General features: G+C 33.8%; 4 protein-coding genes across 5 annotated transcripts; 3 read left to right on the top strand and 1 right to left on the bottom strand.

Moving 5' to 3' along the window:
• Nucleotides 1–5704: 5704 nt before the first annotated feature.
• LOC108487849 (uncharacterized) lies at nt 5705–6613 on the top strand. The gene has a single exon (XM_017792191.1). The coding sequence runs from the start codon at nt 5705–5707 to the stop codon at nt 6611–6613; it is 909 nt and encodes a 302-aa protein (XP_017647680.1).
• A 1821-nt stretch (nt 6614–8434) lies between these two features.
• On the top strand, nt 8435–10819 carry LOC108488780 (WAT1-related protein At3g30340-like). Its single transcript, XM_017793065.2, has 6 exons — nt 8435–8810; nt 8934–8996; nt 9076–9192; nt 9278–9692; nt 10173–10324; nt 10433–10819. Exons 1-6 carry the CDS (start codon nt 8620–8622, stop codon nt 10608–10610), a joined length of 1116 nt encoding a protein of 371 aa, XP_017648554.1. The 5' UTR covers nt 8435–8619; the 3' UTR covers nt 10611–10819.
• Nucleotides 10820–11191: 372 nt separating this feature from the next.
• Nucleotides 11192–12065, bottom strand: LOC108488535 (uncharacterized). Its single transcript, XM_017792815.2, has one exon. The coding sequence runs from the start codon at nt 11889–11891 to the stop codon at nt 11403–11405; it is 489 nt and encodes a 162-aa protein (XP_017648304.1). The 5' UTR covers nt 11892–12065; the 3' UTR covers nt 11192–11402.
• Nucleotides 12066–14568: 2503 nt separating this feature from the next.
• LOC108487316 (uncharacterized) lies at nt 14569–18197 on the top strand. 2 transcript variants are annotated; one of them, XM_017791624.2, is made up of 8 exons: nt 14569–14845; nt 15206–15604; nt 16344–16478; nt 16562–16604; nt 17063–17119; nt 17230–17344; nt 17458–17584; nt 17912–18197. In XM_017791624.2, exons 2-8 carry the CDS (start codon nt 15288–15290, stop codon nt 17925–17927), a joined length of 810 nt encoding a protein of 269 aa, XP_017647113.1. In that variant the 5' UTR covers nt 14569–14845; nt 15206–15287; the 3' UTR covers nt 17928–18197. The 2 variants fall into 2 exon arrangements, with proteins under 2 accessions (XP_017647113.1, XP_017647114.1); XM_017791625.2 differs by having other exon boundaries at nt 17458–17588.
• Nucleotides 18198–18815: the final 618 nt, after the last annotated feature.

Below are 18815 nucleotides of genomic sequence, written 5' to 3'. Positions count from 1 at the left end.
TTTTATATTTTAAATAATTTTGATATAGAATTAGGGTTAAATTGACAAAAATATAAAATTTGAAGACTAAAATTATTGTCATACCAATTAAAAAAGTGTCACTTAACAAGTGACAAAAAAATAGAAAAATATCAGTGACTAAATTGTAACTTTTTTAGTTAAGTGACCAAAACGAAAATTTACCCATAATTGAATGATTAATGTTGTCGTTTACCCTTAAATTAATATACAATGCATCCAATTTTTCTTCAATAAAATTAGTCACTAAACTATGGTAAGTTTTCTTTTTGGTTATTTAACTAAAACAAATTACAATTTGGTCACTGAACTATTTAAAAGAATTCATTTAAGTTATTGAGTTGTTAAAATCGATGCTTTATAGCTTTCTCCATTTGCACGATTTGCATAAATCGAAAGCTCTTTTTCCTCTTCATTTCTATAGTTTAATTTTTTTTATGAAACAATTTTGGACATCACGAATTTACAAACCAAAATTTAAATAACTTTTTTCTCTCATCTCCGACATTGACCATCAGATTGACTTGGATTTGAGATATGTTTTTCTATTGATAGATGGATATTGATCCACCGTATTGATTAATCATTAATTAAAAATCATTGGTAGAACTTTAAAAAAAAAAAACTTAACAACTCAATGACTTAAATAATTTTTTTTGAACAGTTCAATACCTTAAATAAAAACTTTTCAATAATTTAGTGACGAAATTGTAACTTTTTTTTAGTTAAGTGACTAAAGTTTACCCATAATCGCTAAACTAATTGTGTTGTTTACCCATGCATTATATATGTGTGTCAAACAGTATTTTAACGGCCAGACAAGCAATTGGTTAGGAAGTTAATAATCCACTAGTGACTAAAAAGATAATTTTAAAATAGTTTAATAATATTTTATAATTTTTTAAAGTTAAATAATTAAAATGAAAATTTGTTAATAAATTAATGAATAGTTTACCCAAGTAATTAATATAAAAAGGGTAGAACAATCGGCATATCCTACAGTATGTCTATTTATGGTTTTTTTCAACTAGATGCATACTGCAAATAAAACCAAAAAAAAAAAAAAGAAATGAAAGAAAGAAGAAGAAGAAGAAGAAAGAATGGGTTTTGTGCGATTTTGTGTGTGTGTTGTCTGTTTGATTTCTTAATTTCTCAGAAGGCAATTTATGAAAAGCGGGACTTGCTTAAATGTAGCTTTCGGGCTTATATTTCAACCTTTAGTGAACTATTTATATATTTGTATAATGCAATTGAAGATAATCTCTGAGTAGTTGATATTTTGTTTTAGTTATTGCGTCGATATAAACAACTGGCCTGCAATTTTAAGACCAGGTTTTGCAGTTGTCTTTGTTGTCGACTAGTGGTATATCAGATGTACCCGTGCCTTTATAAGCAACCTGAATCTCGGCTACTCAAAGGTACGATAAAAAGGAAGAAATTAACTATGGCATCAGGAGCTTCCACCGGTGCTGATGAATTGGGCCGTAGAATGAAGCCGTCGTCTAGAGGACACCATAGATTCGTGGGAGTTGGGCAAAGACCATCAGGGAGGTGGGTGGCTGAGATCAAAGACTCTTTGCAAAAAGTCAGGCTTTGGCTTGGAACTTTTGATACCGCCGAGGAAGCAGCTCGAGCTTACGACGATGCTGCTCGGGCGTTGCGTGGGTCTAATGCCAGAACCAACTTCGAACTACCTAGTCCTCAGTTGGCTTCTAGCTCGTCTACCAACCGTTTAATCTTTGATAATCTTCGGCCTTTCTCATCTGAGAAAGCCTGTGGGAGTGATACTGGTGGGCTTCTTGTTGGTGCACTTTCCAAGTTGCTTGATGCTGGTAAAGGGCATGGGGTCCTTTCAGCTGCTAATTCTGCTGGTTTGCAACTTAGCGTTGCTTCTGACCTTCCTCTCAGCAACAAGAACTTAGGCCTAGAATCAGGAAACATGAACCTTGTTCAGGGTTCTAGCAAGCCTGACCTTGCCATAAATCATGATCAAGCATATGATGGTCAATCGGCAGTTGGTCAAATTGGGGTTCAATGGCATCAACTCAAAAGTCAACCGACATCTATGGCAAGCTCTAAGTGGTCCAATGAACCGTCTTTTGAAGCATTATGGGATTCACAGATGACCCTTTCCCCTCTGAATGGCTTGTTTAATATCTCTACTTCGATCACTGCTACATCAACATCAAGAGGACACCAAAGATGGGTGGCTGAGATTGATGACTCTCTGCAAAAAGTTGGGCTTTGGCTTGGAACTTTTGATACTGCTGAGGAGGCAGCTCGAGCATACGATGAGACTGCTCGGATATTGCATGGAGCTAATGCCCACACCAACTTCGAGCTGCCTCAGTCAGCTTCAAATTCGTCTGTGAATCGCGTCTCGTTTGATAACATTCGAGTTAAAATTTATTTTATGCAAATATTAATTAAATTACATTTTAGATTTTTAAAAATTTTATTTAATATAATTTTGAAATTTTATTTTTTATATAGTCACAAGACTTGCACCCTGAATCGACAATCGCGAAACTTTCCAATAAACGTGTTAGGGGTTCTGATGATTACATGAACAAGAAAAAGCTTAAAGCTATCAAAGCAAGTCTTTAAGTTTATCATTATTTTATGTTTTGTGATTTTTTTTAACTATATCAATAATTGTTCATCTTCGTGTCCTCTAACTATATATATAATCGGAAAATTATTTTCTTCTTTTTTGCAGAAAACTTGTCGGGACAATGCGTACAAGTATTGGCATATTGACGATGGGTTTTGGTCTCAAGCTATTGGGTGTGGTGCAAGGCCAAGACCACGTGTTTCACCTTCGACCAGCAATTCACACTGCCATTCAGATGCAGCGAGCTGCACTCCTTATGTTCCTACAGTTTCCCAACAGGGGTCGTCGACGACACAACAATTTCCTGAAGAAGTGCAAACAATGAAGTCTAATGTTTCCAACATCATGACGCAGATGAAGCAAATGAATCAGACACTGTGTAACATTCAGAGGATGTTGGAACCCATGATGCAGTTACAACAGCGGTCCCAACGGCAGTTCCAATTTGTTGGTGGCCGAGGCAGTCATGTAGGAGCCGGTGGTGGCAAAGAGAATAGCCCTCCTCAGTGATGCACTTATGATCCATCCCATTTCCTATTATAATATGAATGTTTGAATTTTTTATTTTAAACTGCTATTTTCTGTAATTTAAATGCTTTGTTATTTTGTGTAATTAAAATGTTTTGTTTTTATAATATTAATTAATTTCTTTTGGTTTGATTATTTCATTTTTGAGATTTGCTTGTCTGATCTTTCGCTCTCTAAAATTTTATCTTTAAGGATTATTTTAGGCCTTGTTTCAAGAATTAAGAAGTAAGAATATACATTTCAGAAGGTGGTTGTGAAGACGCAAATTAGATTTTTTTGTTATAAGAAATTATTGTTGTTTGATAGTTTGTAGAATCCATTGTATGTACTTTGCATGCCTTAGTCCATTCAATAAGATTGAAATGAATGAAATGTTCACCATTAACATTTTAAATGACCATTTTATAAAAATAGTTAAATTATATTTTTTAATGAAAATATTGATAACATTAAAGTTTTAAATATAACAATTTACGATAATTCTCGTGTCAATTCATACTATCTTTTAAAATTTTAATAACTTTTTTATATTTTTATTCAAACACGTGGGCTATCACAAATGGAATAAATATCAAATTTATACACGAGCTTTCATTTAATGTGATATTTTGATAAATAAACTTTAATTTGGTACAATTATACATATGACACTTGAATTGTGATTCAAATGTATACATGAAATTTTGATTTTGATTCAATTATACACATTTAAAGAAATGAATACATATATTATTTCCATATTGGATTAATATATTTATTTGTGTATGCAATATATTAACATAAAATGGTGTTAATTTAATGATATTGTTTTTGATTTGTGAAAATTGAATCAAATTAAAATTTTATGTATAAAATCACACAAAATCAAAGTTCATATATGATATTGCACATTAAATAAAAGTTCATGTTAAGTTTTGATATTTTTCCTATTTAAATTGAATTAAAATATTGCCTTAACTTAATTCGAGGTGTAGCAAACTCTAATGATCGAGTTATACCACCCTCAACCGGGTCACTAACTCATTAGGAAGTTCAGAGAGTGTCTTTTCATAATTAAAATAAATAATATTATTCGAGAGTATTTTAATCTTTTCACTTTATAAAAAAAAAACTAATAAAAATATGCATAGCGTGAGATTTGAACCCACACTAATTATATTAGTAAAATCTTTAATTTATCACTTAGTTAAAGTTTTACTTTAATATTTTATATATTTTAATTTTATTATGCACACTTTAATACATTTATCAGTTGTATATCTGTACTTACTATTAATAAAATCACTGACTGAGTTGTTGTCACCTTCAACCAGTTCACCAACTCGTTAGAAAGTTACGAGAACATCCTTTTGTAATTAAAATAAGTAATATTATTTGAGGGTATTTTAGTCCTTTCACTTTATAAAAAACCAATAAAATTATGATTAATTAGTTTCAATCCATACATTTCATTAGTTATTTTTTTTTATCATATTTGTTCTTTTTGACACAATATCTAAAATTAGGCATAACCCCTCCTAAACCCATAAATAAGAGGATAATGTGTTTTAACGCACTTGATGCCATATTCTCCTATATTGGCAACAATGTCTATACCAATCGAGTTAAGACCCAATCGACTATTATATGTTATTTTTAAACACACATTCATCTTTTAAATCTATAAGACTTTTGGTTTGAAATAAATGAGGTGAAAGATAAAATGATAATTACAAATTGTAAAATAATTGGAACGAATATAGATTGCGTAGCTAACCCATTAATCTTATCTAATATTCTGAGGTCTACAAGTATATAGCAATTAAAATTATAATATGCAAACTAAAAAACAAATCACAAAAAACAAATAAATCATAAAAAAAGGAAATCATAGTCACTACCTATGGTGATTAACACCTAAAAGATAAAGTGATTAAGAAAAATAGGTTTCCATTCTTTCATTTTTCATGTCTCTAAAATATTTAATATATATAAATATTTACAAATACAGGATCAATGAAATTAAATAAATTTAAAACATAAAATATTATCAATAAATTTCAAAAATGAAAATAAATTAGTCAATAATTTACCAAAAAAGTTACCCCATAATTTTCACTGAGCAAAAAAAATATCGAGAGAATAATTTTTTTAAAATATTAGCCTCAAATTTAATATATATATATATATATATAATTACTTTAAAAATTTTATATTCAAGCTTGATATTAATTTCGACAACACGTACTTCTAACCCTTATAAAAAAAAATAATCCCAATTTTTACTGCTCTATTTTAAAATTGGAGTTGCTAACTTGATTCTACTTGTAACAAGAATACAATACAACAAATTCATGTTTTAATTACTGGCTACTGTATTTTTAGTAATTGCGTCGATATAAACTAGGCCTGCCGCAATTGACATCCCAATATTTTAAGCCTCGGGTTTTGCCATTTTCTTTGTTGTCGACTGATGGCATACCAAAGATTCCCGTTGGAAACCCGCCGTTATAAGAAATCTAAACCTCGGCTACTCAGAGGTTCGATAAAAGGAAGAAATTAACTATGTCAGTTCCCATCCGTGCTGATGTATTGGGTGGTAAAAAGAAGTCATCGTCTAGAGGACACCATAGATTCGTGGGAGTTAGGCAAAGACCATCAGGGAGGTGGGTGGCTGAGATCAAAGACTCTTTGCAAAAAGTCAGGCTTTGGCTTGGAACTTTTGATACCGCCGAGGAAGCAGCTCGAGCTTACGACGACGCTGCTCGGGCGTTGCGTGGGGCTAATGCCCGTACCAACTTCGAACTAGCTGGTCCTCAGTTGGCTTCTAGCTCGTCTACCAACCGCTTTTCATTTGATAAACTTCAGCCTTTCTCGTTTGAAGAAGCCTGTGGGAAGGGAGGAAGTGATGATGGTGATGGGTTTATTGGTGCACTCAAGGCCAAGTTGCTTGATGGTAAAGGGCTTAAAGTCCTTTCACTTGCTAATCCTGCTGTGGTTCCTCCTCCTCAAAGAATTGGAAACATGAACCTCGTTCAGGGTCCTACCAGCAAGCCTGATGGTGAAGTTGCAGTAGGTCATATTGAGGCACAATGGCATCAACCTGTTCAAAGCCAAACACCATCTATGACAAGCAAGATTTGGTCCAATGAACCTTCATTTGAAGCTGCAACATGGGGTGCACAGATGAACCAAGTCCCTCCCAATGGCTTGTTCGATATCTCTACTTTAACTGCTGCTACATCAACATGGCCACTACCAGGGACAGCTGTATCGACGATGGACTTGTCGTTTCCAAACCAGTGCCAAATAGAGTTGCCGGTGAACATGCCGATTTCCCAAATCAATGGAACAACGACGGAAGGTGTTTGGTCATCGGAACAGCAGTTTCTTCAATGTGACAATGACACATTGAGTGGTCCTATTGGCTCTTGGGGGGATCCCTACTTGTATGTTTCCTCTGTGCTTGATTGATGTCAATCCAGTCACAGATTCATCATGCATGATTAATACAATTCTTTCATTCTCTATTTCTTTATAAATTGTTGTACAACAACATTCACCAATTAATCATTCTTTACTTTGTGCTAATTGAATCTCAATTAAGCTGCAATTTGAATGCTTCTTTTCATGGAAAAAACACAGAATATGAATAATCAAATACTAATAAGACATCTTTCATTTCAGAAAAAACCCTCCTCTAATATAAATGCAATTATATGAAAAAATACATGTGTAGAATTACATGACTCTACTAAACTTGTTGATATCTATCGGGTGAACTAAAAGGTGCCAGAACTTATACTTCGAGACACTTTCCTTAATAATGAAAGGTATGGATGAAACTATCAAAAGGGTCACTAACAGTCATCAAATTCTTTCTTAAACGTGGCTGAGGGAACTAATGCTAGATTTAGAGGCATAAACCAGAGGGAAAAAGAAACAGAATATTGAAATACTTTTGCCAATATTTTAGGAACAAATATAGTCAAAATCTTCCTTTAGATTTCTAAGTTGCTTGAGAATGTCTAAGGGTACTGAATGAGTGGAGCAAGGAGTTTTTGCTATTTCCTTAAACATTTTATATTTTTTCATGTTATTCCATAGCATAAAAAGGTCAAAAAGAGAGATAGGTGGGGTCCAATTTAGCTGCCATTCTAAGATAGGCAGTACGGTGTGGTGAGTCACAAAAGTTGATAAACGAATGGTCGTGGTCACAGCAAAGTTGTTTTCTTGGCATCTAGAATCATAATATCTTTCTCAATGCCTGCATAATTTAAGGAAAGTAGGAAGGGTGGAGAAATTCAGTAGAAAATGTTATCCGAGTTTTTCATTTTTTTTTGTAAATACTCGTGTTAGACATGTACCTAAATCCGGTAATATCGGTTAAAAGCCGAAACCCGAAAGCATCTCCTGCATGATCTTTTACATGTAAACCACCAAATCTGCAGAATAACACTAGTTTTCTAACATGAAGGCTTGATGGCTACTTTAATTTTTTGATTCTGGGATAACTTTAACCCAATTAACTTATGATCCATGTGGAATATGTAAATTTCAACGTGCAGAATGATTAAATACTAAATGCAGGGATGATGAACATTCTTTTTTTTAGAGCATTTTACCTGGAATAAATGCCAACTATCCAAAATATACAAAGATGGAAAATTAGTTAAAGACTCGGTGGGCACAATTTGTTGAGATTGGACTATTAAAGTTAAAGATGTTTAGCCTTTATTGCATAAAAGAACATTTAAAAGTAAACGTGTAAAAGTTGAAAAAACACTCAGCACTTGGATTGAAATTGAAGAAAGGTTTAAGGAGCAAATAGTTAGATTTATTTCACTTCAATAAAAAATCAAAGATGAGGGGAGGGGGGGTGCATCCAGTTCTTGGATATAACCATCTCTTCAACTATCAGTGGGTACAAAAGATTTGACACATTGTTCTTGCGTCCCACGTTGTAGGGTCTCTTCTCCTGTTTCAAAGATCAAGTATTTGATGCCATGCATGAGAGTATAAAATTTTTTCTCCTACATCCCTAATCAGAATTTCAGAATATGCCCCCCTATATGATGAAATATGATGAAATATTATCGTAAAATCTTGACTAGTATGAAGATCAGGAAGAGCTGGTCGACATGCATCGATGCTTTTTTTTCGATATATCTCGCCAGGGGCCTGGCAAAGGAGGATTCCAAACTAATCTCCATTAGGATCATTCAAACAAAAGTGATAAAAAAGAAAGAAAGATGAGAATAATTTTATTAAACTATTGCTAAAGTTGGTTGCTTAAAGCATTGATGTGATTTGAAGAATTTTAATCTTGCTTTCTTCCCACTTATTCCAGACTCCATCTATTTAGAGCTCTATAGATTTTCTATTTGTCTCTCATTTCATACACAAAAACAGTCAAAGAGAGAGGTAGCACCTGTTGCTCTTACCTTTAGTTCTCTTGATCGCTGGTGTTGTTTGATTCAATGGCTGAATTGAAAAGCTGTAATGAATGGAACCCCTTTTTCCTAATGATAGCAATAGATTTTTCTTTTGCTGTGGTGAATATTCTTCTTAAGAAAGTCCTTGATGATGGGATGAACCATTTGGTTCTCATAACATTCCGGTTGTCAATCTCTACAATTTTCTTGGCCCCCATTGGTTACTTTTGGGAAAGGTATATGAAGCTCTCTCACTCTCCATTATTCCCTTTACCTTTCCTTTTCATAAATTTTCACAAAATTTTTCCAACTTTTTTCATTAATTTCAGCAGCTGATTAAGCACTGAGCTTGCTTGCAGGAACACCAGACCAAAGCTCACACCGCGCATTTTATGTTACCTCTTTTGCAGTGCAATCGTCGGGTTAGTTTATATTTCATTATTCAACTATAGATTCATGGATATCATTACAGGAAAATCTAACTTAGTAATTTCCTTGTAGGGCCTCACTAACGCAGTACTTCTTTCTCCTTGGAATTCAATACACATCCGCTACATTCGCATGCGCTTTCGTCAACATGGTACCGGTTGTCACGTTTATAATGGCATTACCATTCCGGTATCGATGCGAATTTATCTCTTGTTTTAAACCGGTACTGTGTTCTTCTGCAAAACTTGGCCACCAATCCTCTCTTGTACTGCAGGATCGAAACTGTGAACCTCAAAAGCAACAGTGGAAGAGCCAAAATACTCGGTTCGGCGATTTGTGTCGGAGGAGGCTTGCTACTAACACTTTATAAAGGAAGGCCTTTGTTCAAACACCAACACTCACACGCCGTGGCTCAAACTGTGGCGAATGTCGTCAAGCTGAGCCCTTCTAGAAGGGCACAGAGGTGGACTATTGGTTGCTTAGCGCTGGTAGTGGGAACCCTGTTGTGGTCTTCTTGGTTTATCATTCAATCATTTGTTGGAAGAAGATACCCTTGCCAATTCTCCAGCACTGCAATCATGTCTTTCTTTGGTGCCATTCAATCGGCTGCCTTAAGCTTGTTTACAAGCAGGGACCTTTCCATGTGGGTACTGAAGGGAAAAGTGGAAATCATAACTGTCCTCTATGCAGTAAGTTTTAACCTATGCTATCCAAACTGAGTAAGTTTTAACCATATACTCGTGTTTGAATATATGCCGAACATGAGTACTTTTGGTAAAATAAAGAGTCCGAGAAACAGAGGTTTTAACCCAACCACGGTTTTGGGTCGAGGAGTAGGCGAAAGGCTGGCCTAGGTATATGCTGTCTTGTAGGTTAGGCTAGCTTTCTTCACCACATCTTTTTCCATGTTACCATTCAACCAAAATTATAAAAAAGAGAGGCATAGATTCCAACTTCAATTCTACGTATCCAAGCTTCAATTCTACGCATCTTTTTTTTTTTTTTTTGCAATTTTGTATTTCCTGGTTGCAGTACAGATAACATTAGTGTCTCTCCAGTCCCTGAATAAACAATCCAAATAGAATCCATTGACCAAAAATGGAGAACATTACAAACAAAATCAGTACTTTCCATTCCCCGAATTTCATGCTATTGTTTTGTTTATGCAGGGAATGATCGGGTCTGGCTTGTCGTACGTCGGCATGGCGTGGTGTGTCAAGAAGAGGGGTCCGGTCTTCACTGCAGCATTTAGTCCACTTGTCCAGATAATGGCAGCCATGTTTGACATCCCGTTACTCCATGAGCAACTAAATCTTGGGAGGTAATTAACTATCCCATGTCCCAATTAATCAGTATATTTGCTTATGTACTTGCAAGCTTATGAATGCTCGATTGGTAACTTTCTTCCCTGCTACACTCCAATGAACAGTTTGTTGGGTTCGATCATCGTCATTCTCGGATTGTATATTCTTCTTTGGGGCAAGAACAGAGAGATGCAGAACTGTGCTTTGAAAATTGCACAAGAAGCCAAAGAGATTAGGGAACAAGAGGTTCAACTACCGGTCATCACGGTTGCTTGCGATTCAAGTTATCCCCAGACCAAGTAGCTTTTTGCTGCCTACTGTTCAAGTTCATTTCTTATGGTATTCAAATAACCCTCTTAATTAATACCACCAAATATGTTTCCAAGTTCCCTTGTTTCAATTGTTCCACAACAAGGAAATCAACAAAAAAAAAAGTTTTACTTTTTTTTAACAAGTTTGTGATGGATGATAAAGTTTATCAAGGAAATTTAAAAAAGAAAATTCAAACATAACCCTGACCCTATGACTAACTTAATTTGATCCTTCAAGTTACATAGTGCTGTTTCACATGGAAAAACCATGCTTGAGCGATAAACCTTGTTATCAAATACGGTATCTCTGGCACTCGAGTAATATGCTTATCCATCGGTTTATGACTGCTACATATGTTGAATTAAGGTATATATGATGGTAGCTTTTCCTTCAGAGCCTACACATTGTTATAATAAATTAACTGATATTGAAATGCACCATCTAGACTTGTTCATTCCTCGGTTCAACTGAATCCCGATCGCATACCGGGGGTTCATAGACTTTGCGGTATCTGATATCTTTGTGCTGGAAATGTCAGTTTAGAAGGGCTATAAGAAACAAGTGATAGACCATTTTATTCATCACAATAGGCCTTCTTATTGCAATTAAAGACACAAGAGGACAAGTATGAACTTGAAAGTTCAAACACACTATCATTATTTGGCTAACAATAATGCAGAAAACAGCCAAAATGGTATATAATCAAAGACATAATACGAGAGGAAGCATAGTAAAACAATACAAAGATTTATAGTATGCAAAGTATATTGGGACAAGACCATGTTAATCGGAATCGGTAAGTTTGGCTTTGGCGGAATCATTTTCTATTTTCTTTCCCCTCCTATGCTTATCTGTTGACTTCTTGCCTTCACGTTCGGGAACATCTGAGACGTCCAAATGAACGCCGGGATCGTTGGCGTTATAGCTGCTCTCGAACATGATCGAATTGTTAACAGCTTGGAAATTGCTGTTAACATAGGTACTCCATTCATCAGGCTCCCCCCCAAGTGAAATCCCATGAGGACTGCTGGATTTCTCATCCACCTCGCTTCGCATTGTCGCCCCGGCATTGCTTCCTGCAAGCGTGATGATTCCAACACCATGCAGATCGTCATCACCATCGTCTCTGACGTGGCTCGATCCCGGTTTATGAATACCAACAACACGGCGAGTAATGGTGGAGACCATGTCTTTGACTTCTTTATCAAGTAATCTAGTATGCTTATCTCCTTCACCAGAGGAATGGTCAGGCTTGAATGTTTCCAGAGGCATTATTTAGCAAAACAAAGAAAAAAAAACAAAGCAAGGCAAATTATGATTTGGAGTATGGAGCTGAAACTGAAAAAAACATTTAAATATAAGAATAGGTGTAGGAACAAAAGGTCTGTTTGATAGGGAATAAAGATGTGCCTTCCATGGCAATTCAAGGATATATTTTTTTCAATTTATTCTCAGATTAAAGCAGAGAGATTACTTGAGTATTGGTTAAACTGATACAGATTATATATACTTTTGTCACTCTTACGCTCTTGTGATATGATTTTATTTTTCATTGAAGAGATTTGAAGGGAAAGAATCATAGTGGTAGAGGCACTTGTCAAAGCGTGCCATTCCATCCTAGTATTCATGATAACTCTAAAGCCATGAACATGACACCGTTCTCTGCATTGAAGTTCTCTTTGAGCTTGGATTTTTCATTTTTTATATATATATAAAATAAAAGATCGGCTTCGGGAAGGGCAGAGCTGTTTCCAATTAAATTTTTTGAATTTGGATCCGATAATAGCATTAATTTGGTATTGGATATTTGGGTGGGTTATCGGTCATTGAACAAATCTACACTTCTGCATCAAAAGCTTGTACTGGTTCTTATGTCTCACCAGGACGTCAAAGAACTCCTTGGGCCTGTATTGGCCCTTATGAATATATAATTATTTAAAATAAAAAAAAAGGTAGTTTTTCTAACTTGTTTGTAGTGTTTTTTTTTAAGGTGTGAATAATGTAAGACGGTACAACAACAAACACAGCAACAGTATAAAGTACAGCGAACTAAGAATAAAAAATAACTCCCACATGGTACATGCATAGACTTGATCACGAGTCGAGTCGAGTCGAAGTTAATACAGAATTTTAGATTTGAGTCCAACTTAAAAAATAGTCTAAAATTTTATCTAAGTTCGCCAGAGATTAAAAATATTAAACTTGAGTTCGACCAAGCCCACTCGTTAATTTTTTTCTAAGATTATTCTTTCATATGAAAACAAATTTAAAAACAAAAAATACACTAAAAACAGTAAAAGAAATGTTTCTCAATAAATTAAAAAGACATTACAAAAATACTTTATACTTAAATAGCACTAAGATAGTTGTAACTTAATCATTAAATCTCTCTAAAATAGTTGCAAAATTAACAATAAAACAAAAGTTATACCATATTCAAACAATAACAAAATATTAACAATATAGTAGTGAAATAACAGCAAAAACAAAAACAAATGTGAAGTTTATGTTGATTCGAGCTTAATTTGGGCCAAAAAAATTCTACCCGAGGCCCGGCCCATTTAAAAAATGAACTTTATCCATTTTTTAGTCCAAGTCTATTTTCCAAGGTATAATTTTGTCCAAATCTTTCTACTTTTCGAGTGAGCCTTCAAGCCTGGATAAGTAACTCGACTAATGATTAGGTGTACACAGTACTATACACACCCACAAAATGAGATAAAGATTCACATATCACAAATGTGCATAATAAAACTCAGAACCTAAATTTATTAGAGACTCAAAACCTTTGCTTTAACCAATAAATTAATGTCTCATTTATCTTTATTTATGTTAGTCCATAAAATAATAATGGTACCAATAATGTAACTATATATTAAATAAATGTTTACATTATTAATTTTAAAATAATTATATAGTATGTTATATATATTTTTAATTTTCAAAAATATTATCATGTGTTTTTAATTAATAATTAAAATTTTTAAAATAAAATAAAATAAGACTCTTTTTATCAATAAAATTATGAAACGAATAATACATCTCACGTTAACAAGGACAGACATTATACCTATGAACTTAATGTTAGTATTGAACATCTACTTCTTTAATAAGGTGAGCAGTCATCCAAGTCTTCACTCTCCAAATCTTCTTTAATACAGATAATTATTGGCTGTCCCAAATGCTAATTATGGATGATTAAAAAAAGAGATGGAATACCTCACAAATATCTTGCCTGTCTTAATGCCTTGACATGCCAAACATGCAATCTACATTTAATAAGGGTTGATAGCTACCCTTCATTCCCCTTGTGTACCAAATTTGATTGCCCTTAACAATAAGTTAGAGTAACACCATTTTCACTGTCATTTTCGGGGTTTTTTTCCTTCTAAAAAAAGCCAGCTTTCCGCAAATTTTTTTAGCCACTGATATAAGTTAGCAAACAAACGTGGAAAGCTAAGTCAGTGATCTAAAATTAAAATCTCTTATATAAAAAAATTATTTATTAATCTTTTAAATTTTGGATTTAAATTTTATAAATATATCGAAATTTAATGTGATTTATCTAAATCTCTAATTTCATAATAAGAAGAAGTTGAATAGATTTTTTAGAAGAGAAAAAAAAAAGGCTAAAATTTGCTTTTAGTCCATGTACCTGTAATTTGATATTTGATCCTTAGATCTTATTGCTTCAATTTAAAAATCTTTTTGCTAATCATATGCTTCCTCATATGAGAAGTGAAAACAACGTAATCATAATTTTAAATTAATAAATTTTGATAGAAAATATTTACTATTTTAATGATTAGACTGAAATTGAAAAAAGAGAGGATGAACTTAATTTTTAACTTTTTAAGTATAGGGATTAAATATCTAATTTTGTCAAAGTTTAGGGACTAACATCATATTTTAACCAATAAGAAAATCTCAATATTTTAGAACAACAAGAAATGGAGGGAGTCGGTCCGGTCCACCTTACCCCGTTGCGTTGCGTTATTAAAAACGAAAGATTCTTCGTCTGTTGGTTAACCCAATTTGTATTTATTAATTCGTAAATTTCTTAAAAAATGAAGAAAAAAAACCGTCATCTGTATTTAATCAGTATCTTATAGTTTCTCTCTCCCACTTTCTTCTATGGTTTCTTGTTCCTAATGTTGCTGTTGTTTGTTCAACTCTCGACTGTCAGCAAACTCATCAGTGATTCAAAGGAAACAAGCATTCTTTAGGTACAGTCTCCTCACTTTTCTGTATAGAAATTTAAACGACACTTTTACTCCTTTTGTTTATGTTGTTTTTTTTTTAATATTGAAATTTCAGTTTTTCTGAGCTAATTTTAAGGCTGAAATTTTAAGTAGTGCATCTTGTTATTGGGTTATCAATGATGGGTTGCTTTTGGTTTCATGGTATTTTATTTGAATTTTTTCTAGTTTAGAATTAAAGTAATGAAACTATGGAACTATCTGTTGCATTCTGTTTGAAGGGTTTAAGCCTGGTCTTTTGCAGTTTTTCTTGTTAAAACTGAGTTACCTCTAGGGTTTTGAATTGACTGGCAATTTTGATGGGGTTTTTTTTTTTTAAATTAACAGTGAGGGTGTTGTGGAAATTCACGAGAATTGAATCTTTTAGAACCAAAAGGAGATAAGTCTATACGCTGTAAATTATAATCAGATGCTGAATGAAGGTTCAAATGAGACTAGCACCAGAGCTAGTTACCACTCCAGTAATTTACCTGAACCTGACCTTGAGAAGCAAGGAAACAACCAGGTGTTGCCTCAGGATGAAGGACTGCCAGGCTCAGTTAGGGGTTCAGCCTGTGAGTCCAGTCCCACATTGTTAACCATCGTAGTAACGAAGGGTGAGTCTCATGTAACTCAGCAGCCGATAGCTCAATTAAAAGATATGGAATGCGTTTTGGAGGAATTGCCTCGTGTGGCTCCTCAAAAGGGCTATTTTTTGAGGAACAGTTGTTCTGATGAGGAATGCAGGTATATCATTATTTTTTCATCTTCCACCAGTCTTACTTCATACATCCTGTATTCTCATTTATTATGCACCTTTTGAAATTTTTTGTTTCCGATATTTGATTATTGTTGAATAGGATGGACTCCTCATACGAGTGTAGATCGTCACATAGTCTTGAGTATCTGTTAGCTATGTTCACTGAAGCCTCATAGATTAAAATCTTTATATGTTCAGGTTAACCACTTAATTGCCCTAAGCATTTCACTTAGTCTGGTGGGTAGTCTTAATTGTCCTGTTTATACTTTCTTATCATGTTATGTGCTAATGGGTGTTTATTTATTGTACTGTTTTGTTATAATTTGCCAAAAGAATGTGCTGCATAAAGGTTTTGGTGAGGTTAGATCCCTAGGAATAGGAATAAGATTAGGCTTGAGAAAAATAAAATGCTTCATTCAGATCATCTTAATATATTGTGGTCAGTCAACAATCTTTTTCTTTGTTGAGTTTCCTAATCTACCCCTATCTCCACCAGAGGAGGACCTTACGTGCCTAAGCACTCTCCAATGCTCATCCTCCGAGTCTTTCAGTAGCTATATATATGCATGCGTGCCAACTGATCTAGTACTCAATTGGCCGGTCTGTTAGCAATCTTAAATGTACCATCCCTTTCCTGGCCATCGGCTTGTTTTTCCGAGATTAATCTTGAAAGCAATCTGTAGTATTGAATACTCTTTACTCATTATTATCTGTATTATCCTTCAGAGTTTGTCAACAGGAGAAGGAAGAAGGTCTTATAGATCTTGGGTGCCAATGTAAAGGTGGTCTTGCAAAAGCTCATCGATCTTGCATTGACACTTGGTTTCGTACAAAAGGATCCAACAAATGCGAAATATGCCAGTAAATTATTCAAAATATGATTTCACGTATTAAAATTAGATTATTTGTAACCATACATGATTCAGTTCACTGTTGTTGTGCAGAGCAGTAGCTGTAAATGTGTCAGCTCCAGAGTCCCAGCCCAGTGTAGGTATTCTGTGCTTAAGTGAAAGGGCTAGCAATAAAAACCTTAGGACAAGTTTGCTTGTTTTATTCAGTTATAGCCTACAAGATGCTAGAAATTCAATATTATCATTTTTTTGAGTGGTGGCACTGGTGGTTTACTTTGCCAAAAAGAGAGGTTTCGTTGCCCAAATCAAATCTAAAGCTGGAAAATAAAACAAAGTCGAGGATAGAATGTGGTAGAGTTTGGGTATTATTTTGTTCCTTCGGCTACTATTATGCATGCCCTGTGCAATTGTAGGCACAGAGAGAGGTAAAAGAGCCATTATGGTCTCTGTGATTTTGGGTTCTAGCATTTTAAAAGCATAAGTGATGTTATTGAGTTTTAGTCCACAGCAAACATAGAAAACTATGTTTTTCGGTTTACTTGTAGATCTCATAGTCATACCTATATTGATCCTAAAACACGTTTCATGGTGCAGACAAATTACTGGGTTTGGAGAGCTGATCCAAGCTTTACACCACATGAACGTCAAAGGGTAAGTGGATAACTGCGCCTGTCTACTGGGATCTTACTTATTCTTGAAAAATTCTTCCTATTGTTTTTTTTTTTTTTTAAAACTTCGCATCAAATCATTCTTTATGACAGGGTTGTTTTAGTCCTCTGTGGGTGGCATTTTCGATCCTTATTGGTGGTTTATTGTTGGATGTGTTAATATCCGTTACTCTTGGTGTCTCGGCACTACCTGTTAACATCATAATTGGTACGTACACCTCAGTCATATTTTTCCCATACCTGTTTATAAAAAAAAAATAACGTTCTTAGCAAATAGCTTTTATTCTTCATGATGTTGTAACTTGAAGAGACATTGTACAGGTGTTATTGTTGTCCTAGGACTTGGAACAGCCCTTCGACTTGCCCTCGAATTCTGCCATGAGTGGAGTATTAGGAGAGCCATGCAAAGGGTAGAAGTAAATGCGACTCTCCAGTATCATCCTGCTTTGTAGGTAAATCTGTATATAGTAAAATTCAAGCGTTATTTGTGTATATGACATTCGGCATGCTATTCAGGAGGGAACTCATTGTTTGTTACTGCTCACATCTATACACCATGATACAGTTTGTAACATTCCCCTTGAATAGTTTGAGATTTTATAGAGTCAAATTGGACATGAACCTTATGGTTTCAAGCTTTGGTGATGAGTAACTCTATATATTTCCTGTATTGCTTATCTTCAAATGTTGATAATTTGTATTGGAATGGCAAGCTAAAAAGTATGAAAATTCCATTTCCACTGCTTTTGATGGAGGCTGCATTCTTTTGACTTAGGTGGAGTGGAGCCTGATTATGTTGAACAAGGTTAGGTTGCTGCTATGAGGTATGAATTGGCAGATTTAATAGTTTGTTTGGGTTCACTTCTTTATTCAATGAAGAAAATGGTTATTAGTAAATATTGTTGTGATTTTGGTGAATGGAATGGAGACATGTGGGGTTGCGAATAAAGGTTGTGCGGGTTTCCAAGGCTGATGGAATCTTTTTCGAGCATCGAAGTTATATTAATCATTGTCAACTTCAACCTACTTTTATATAATATCCTGCATGGTTGAAATTATAATGGGAATAAATAAAATTATTTATTAAATTATTATAAAATCAAGAGAATTTAATCCGTACTTAAACTATGATTTTTTTTTCAAGTTGGTAACTATTTTTTTTTTCAAAGCTTGCAGTTAAATCCTTTTCACAAATGGTATTTTGTTACTCAAAAGTGATATTAAATTTTTTTTCAATTTTGTATTTAAACAATATTTTATTACCTTACCTAGAGTGGTACCCAAACTAATTTTATTATTCAAATTACCTCAATTGTTAAAAAACATCTTTTAGCTAATCATCTTATGATATAAAGCAATTTTAACTAATTTTTTTTAAATTTATATCCTTTAAACTTTTTTAAAAAAAAATATGAACATATTCATTTTTTTCTTTATTCAAGAATTTTTGGTGATGGAAAAATTTAAGAAATCATTGAAAAATTCATCTAAAACTTATTTTTGAACACAAAAGCCAGATTTTGGTGACATTTTATTTCTTTTCTTAAATCTTGATTTTGATTTTTTTCACATAATTCAAAACCTATGCATTATTTTTAAAAAAATAATTTCATTCTTTTCTTTTTATATATTTGGCATAAAATAATTAATTATGGGTGAGCTTTTATAACAAAAACTTA

The sequence above is a fragment of the Gossypium arboreum genome, chromosome 12 (assembly GCF_025698485.1).
Source record: "Gossypium arboreum isolate Shixiya-1 chromosome 12, ASM2569848v2, whole genome shotgun sequence".
Lineage (NCBI taxonomy): Eukaryota > Viridiplantae > Streptophyta > Magnoliopsida > Malvales > Malvaceae > Gossypium > Gossypium arboreum.
The sequence above is the reverse complement of the archived record's forward strand: the minus strand, read 5'-3'. Positions and strand labels throughout refer to the sequence as shown.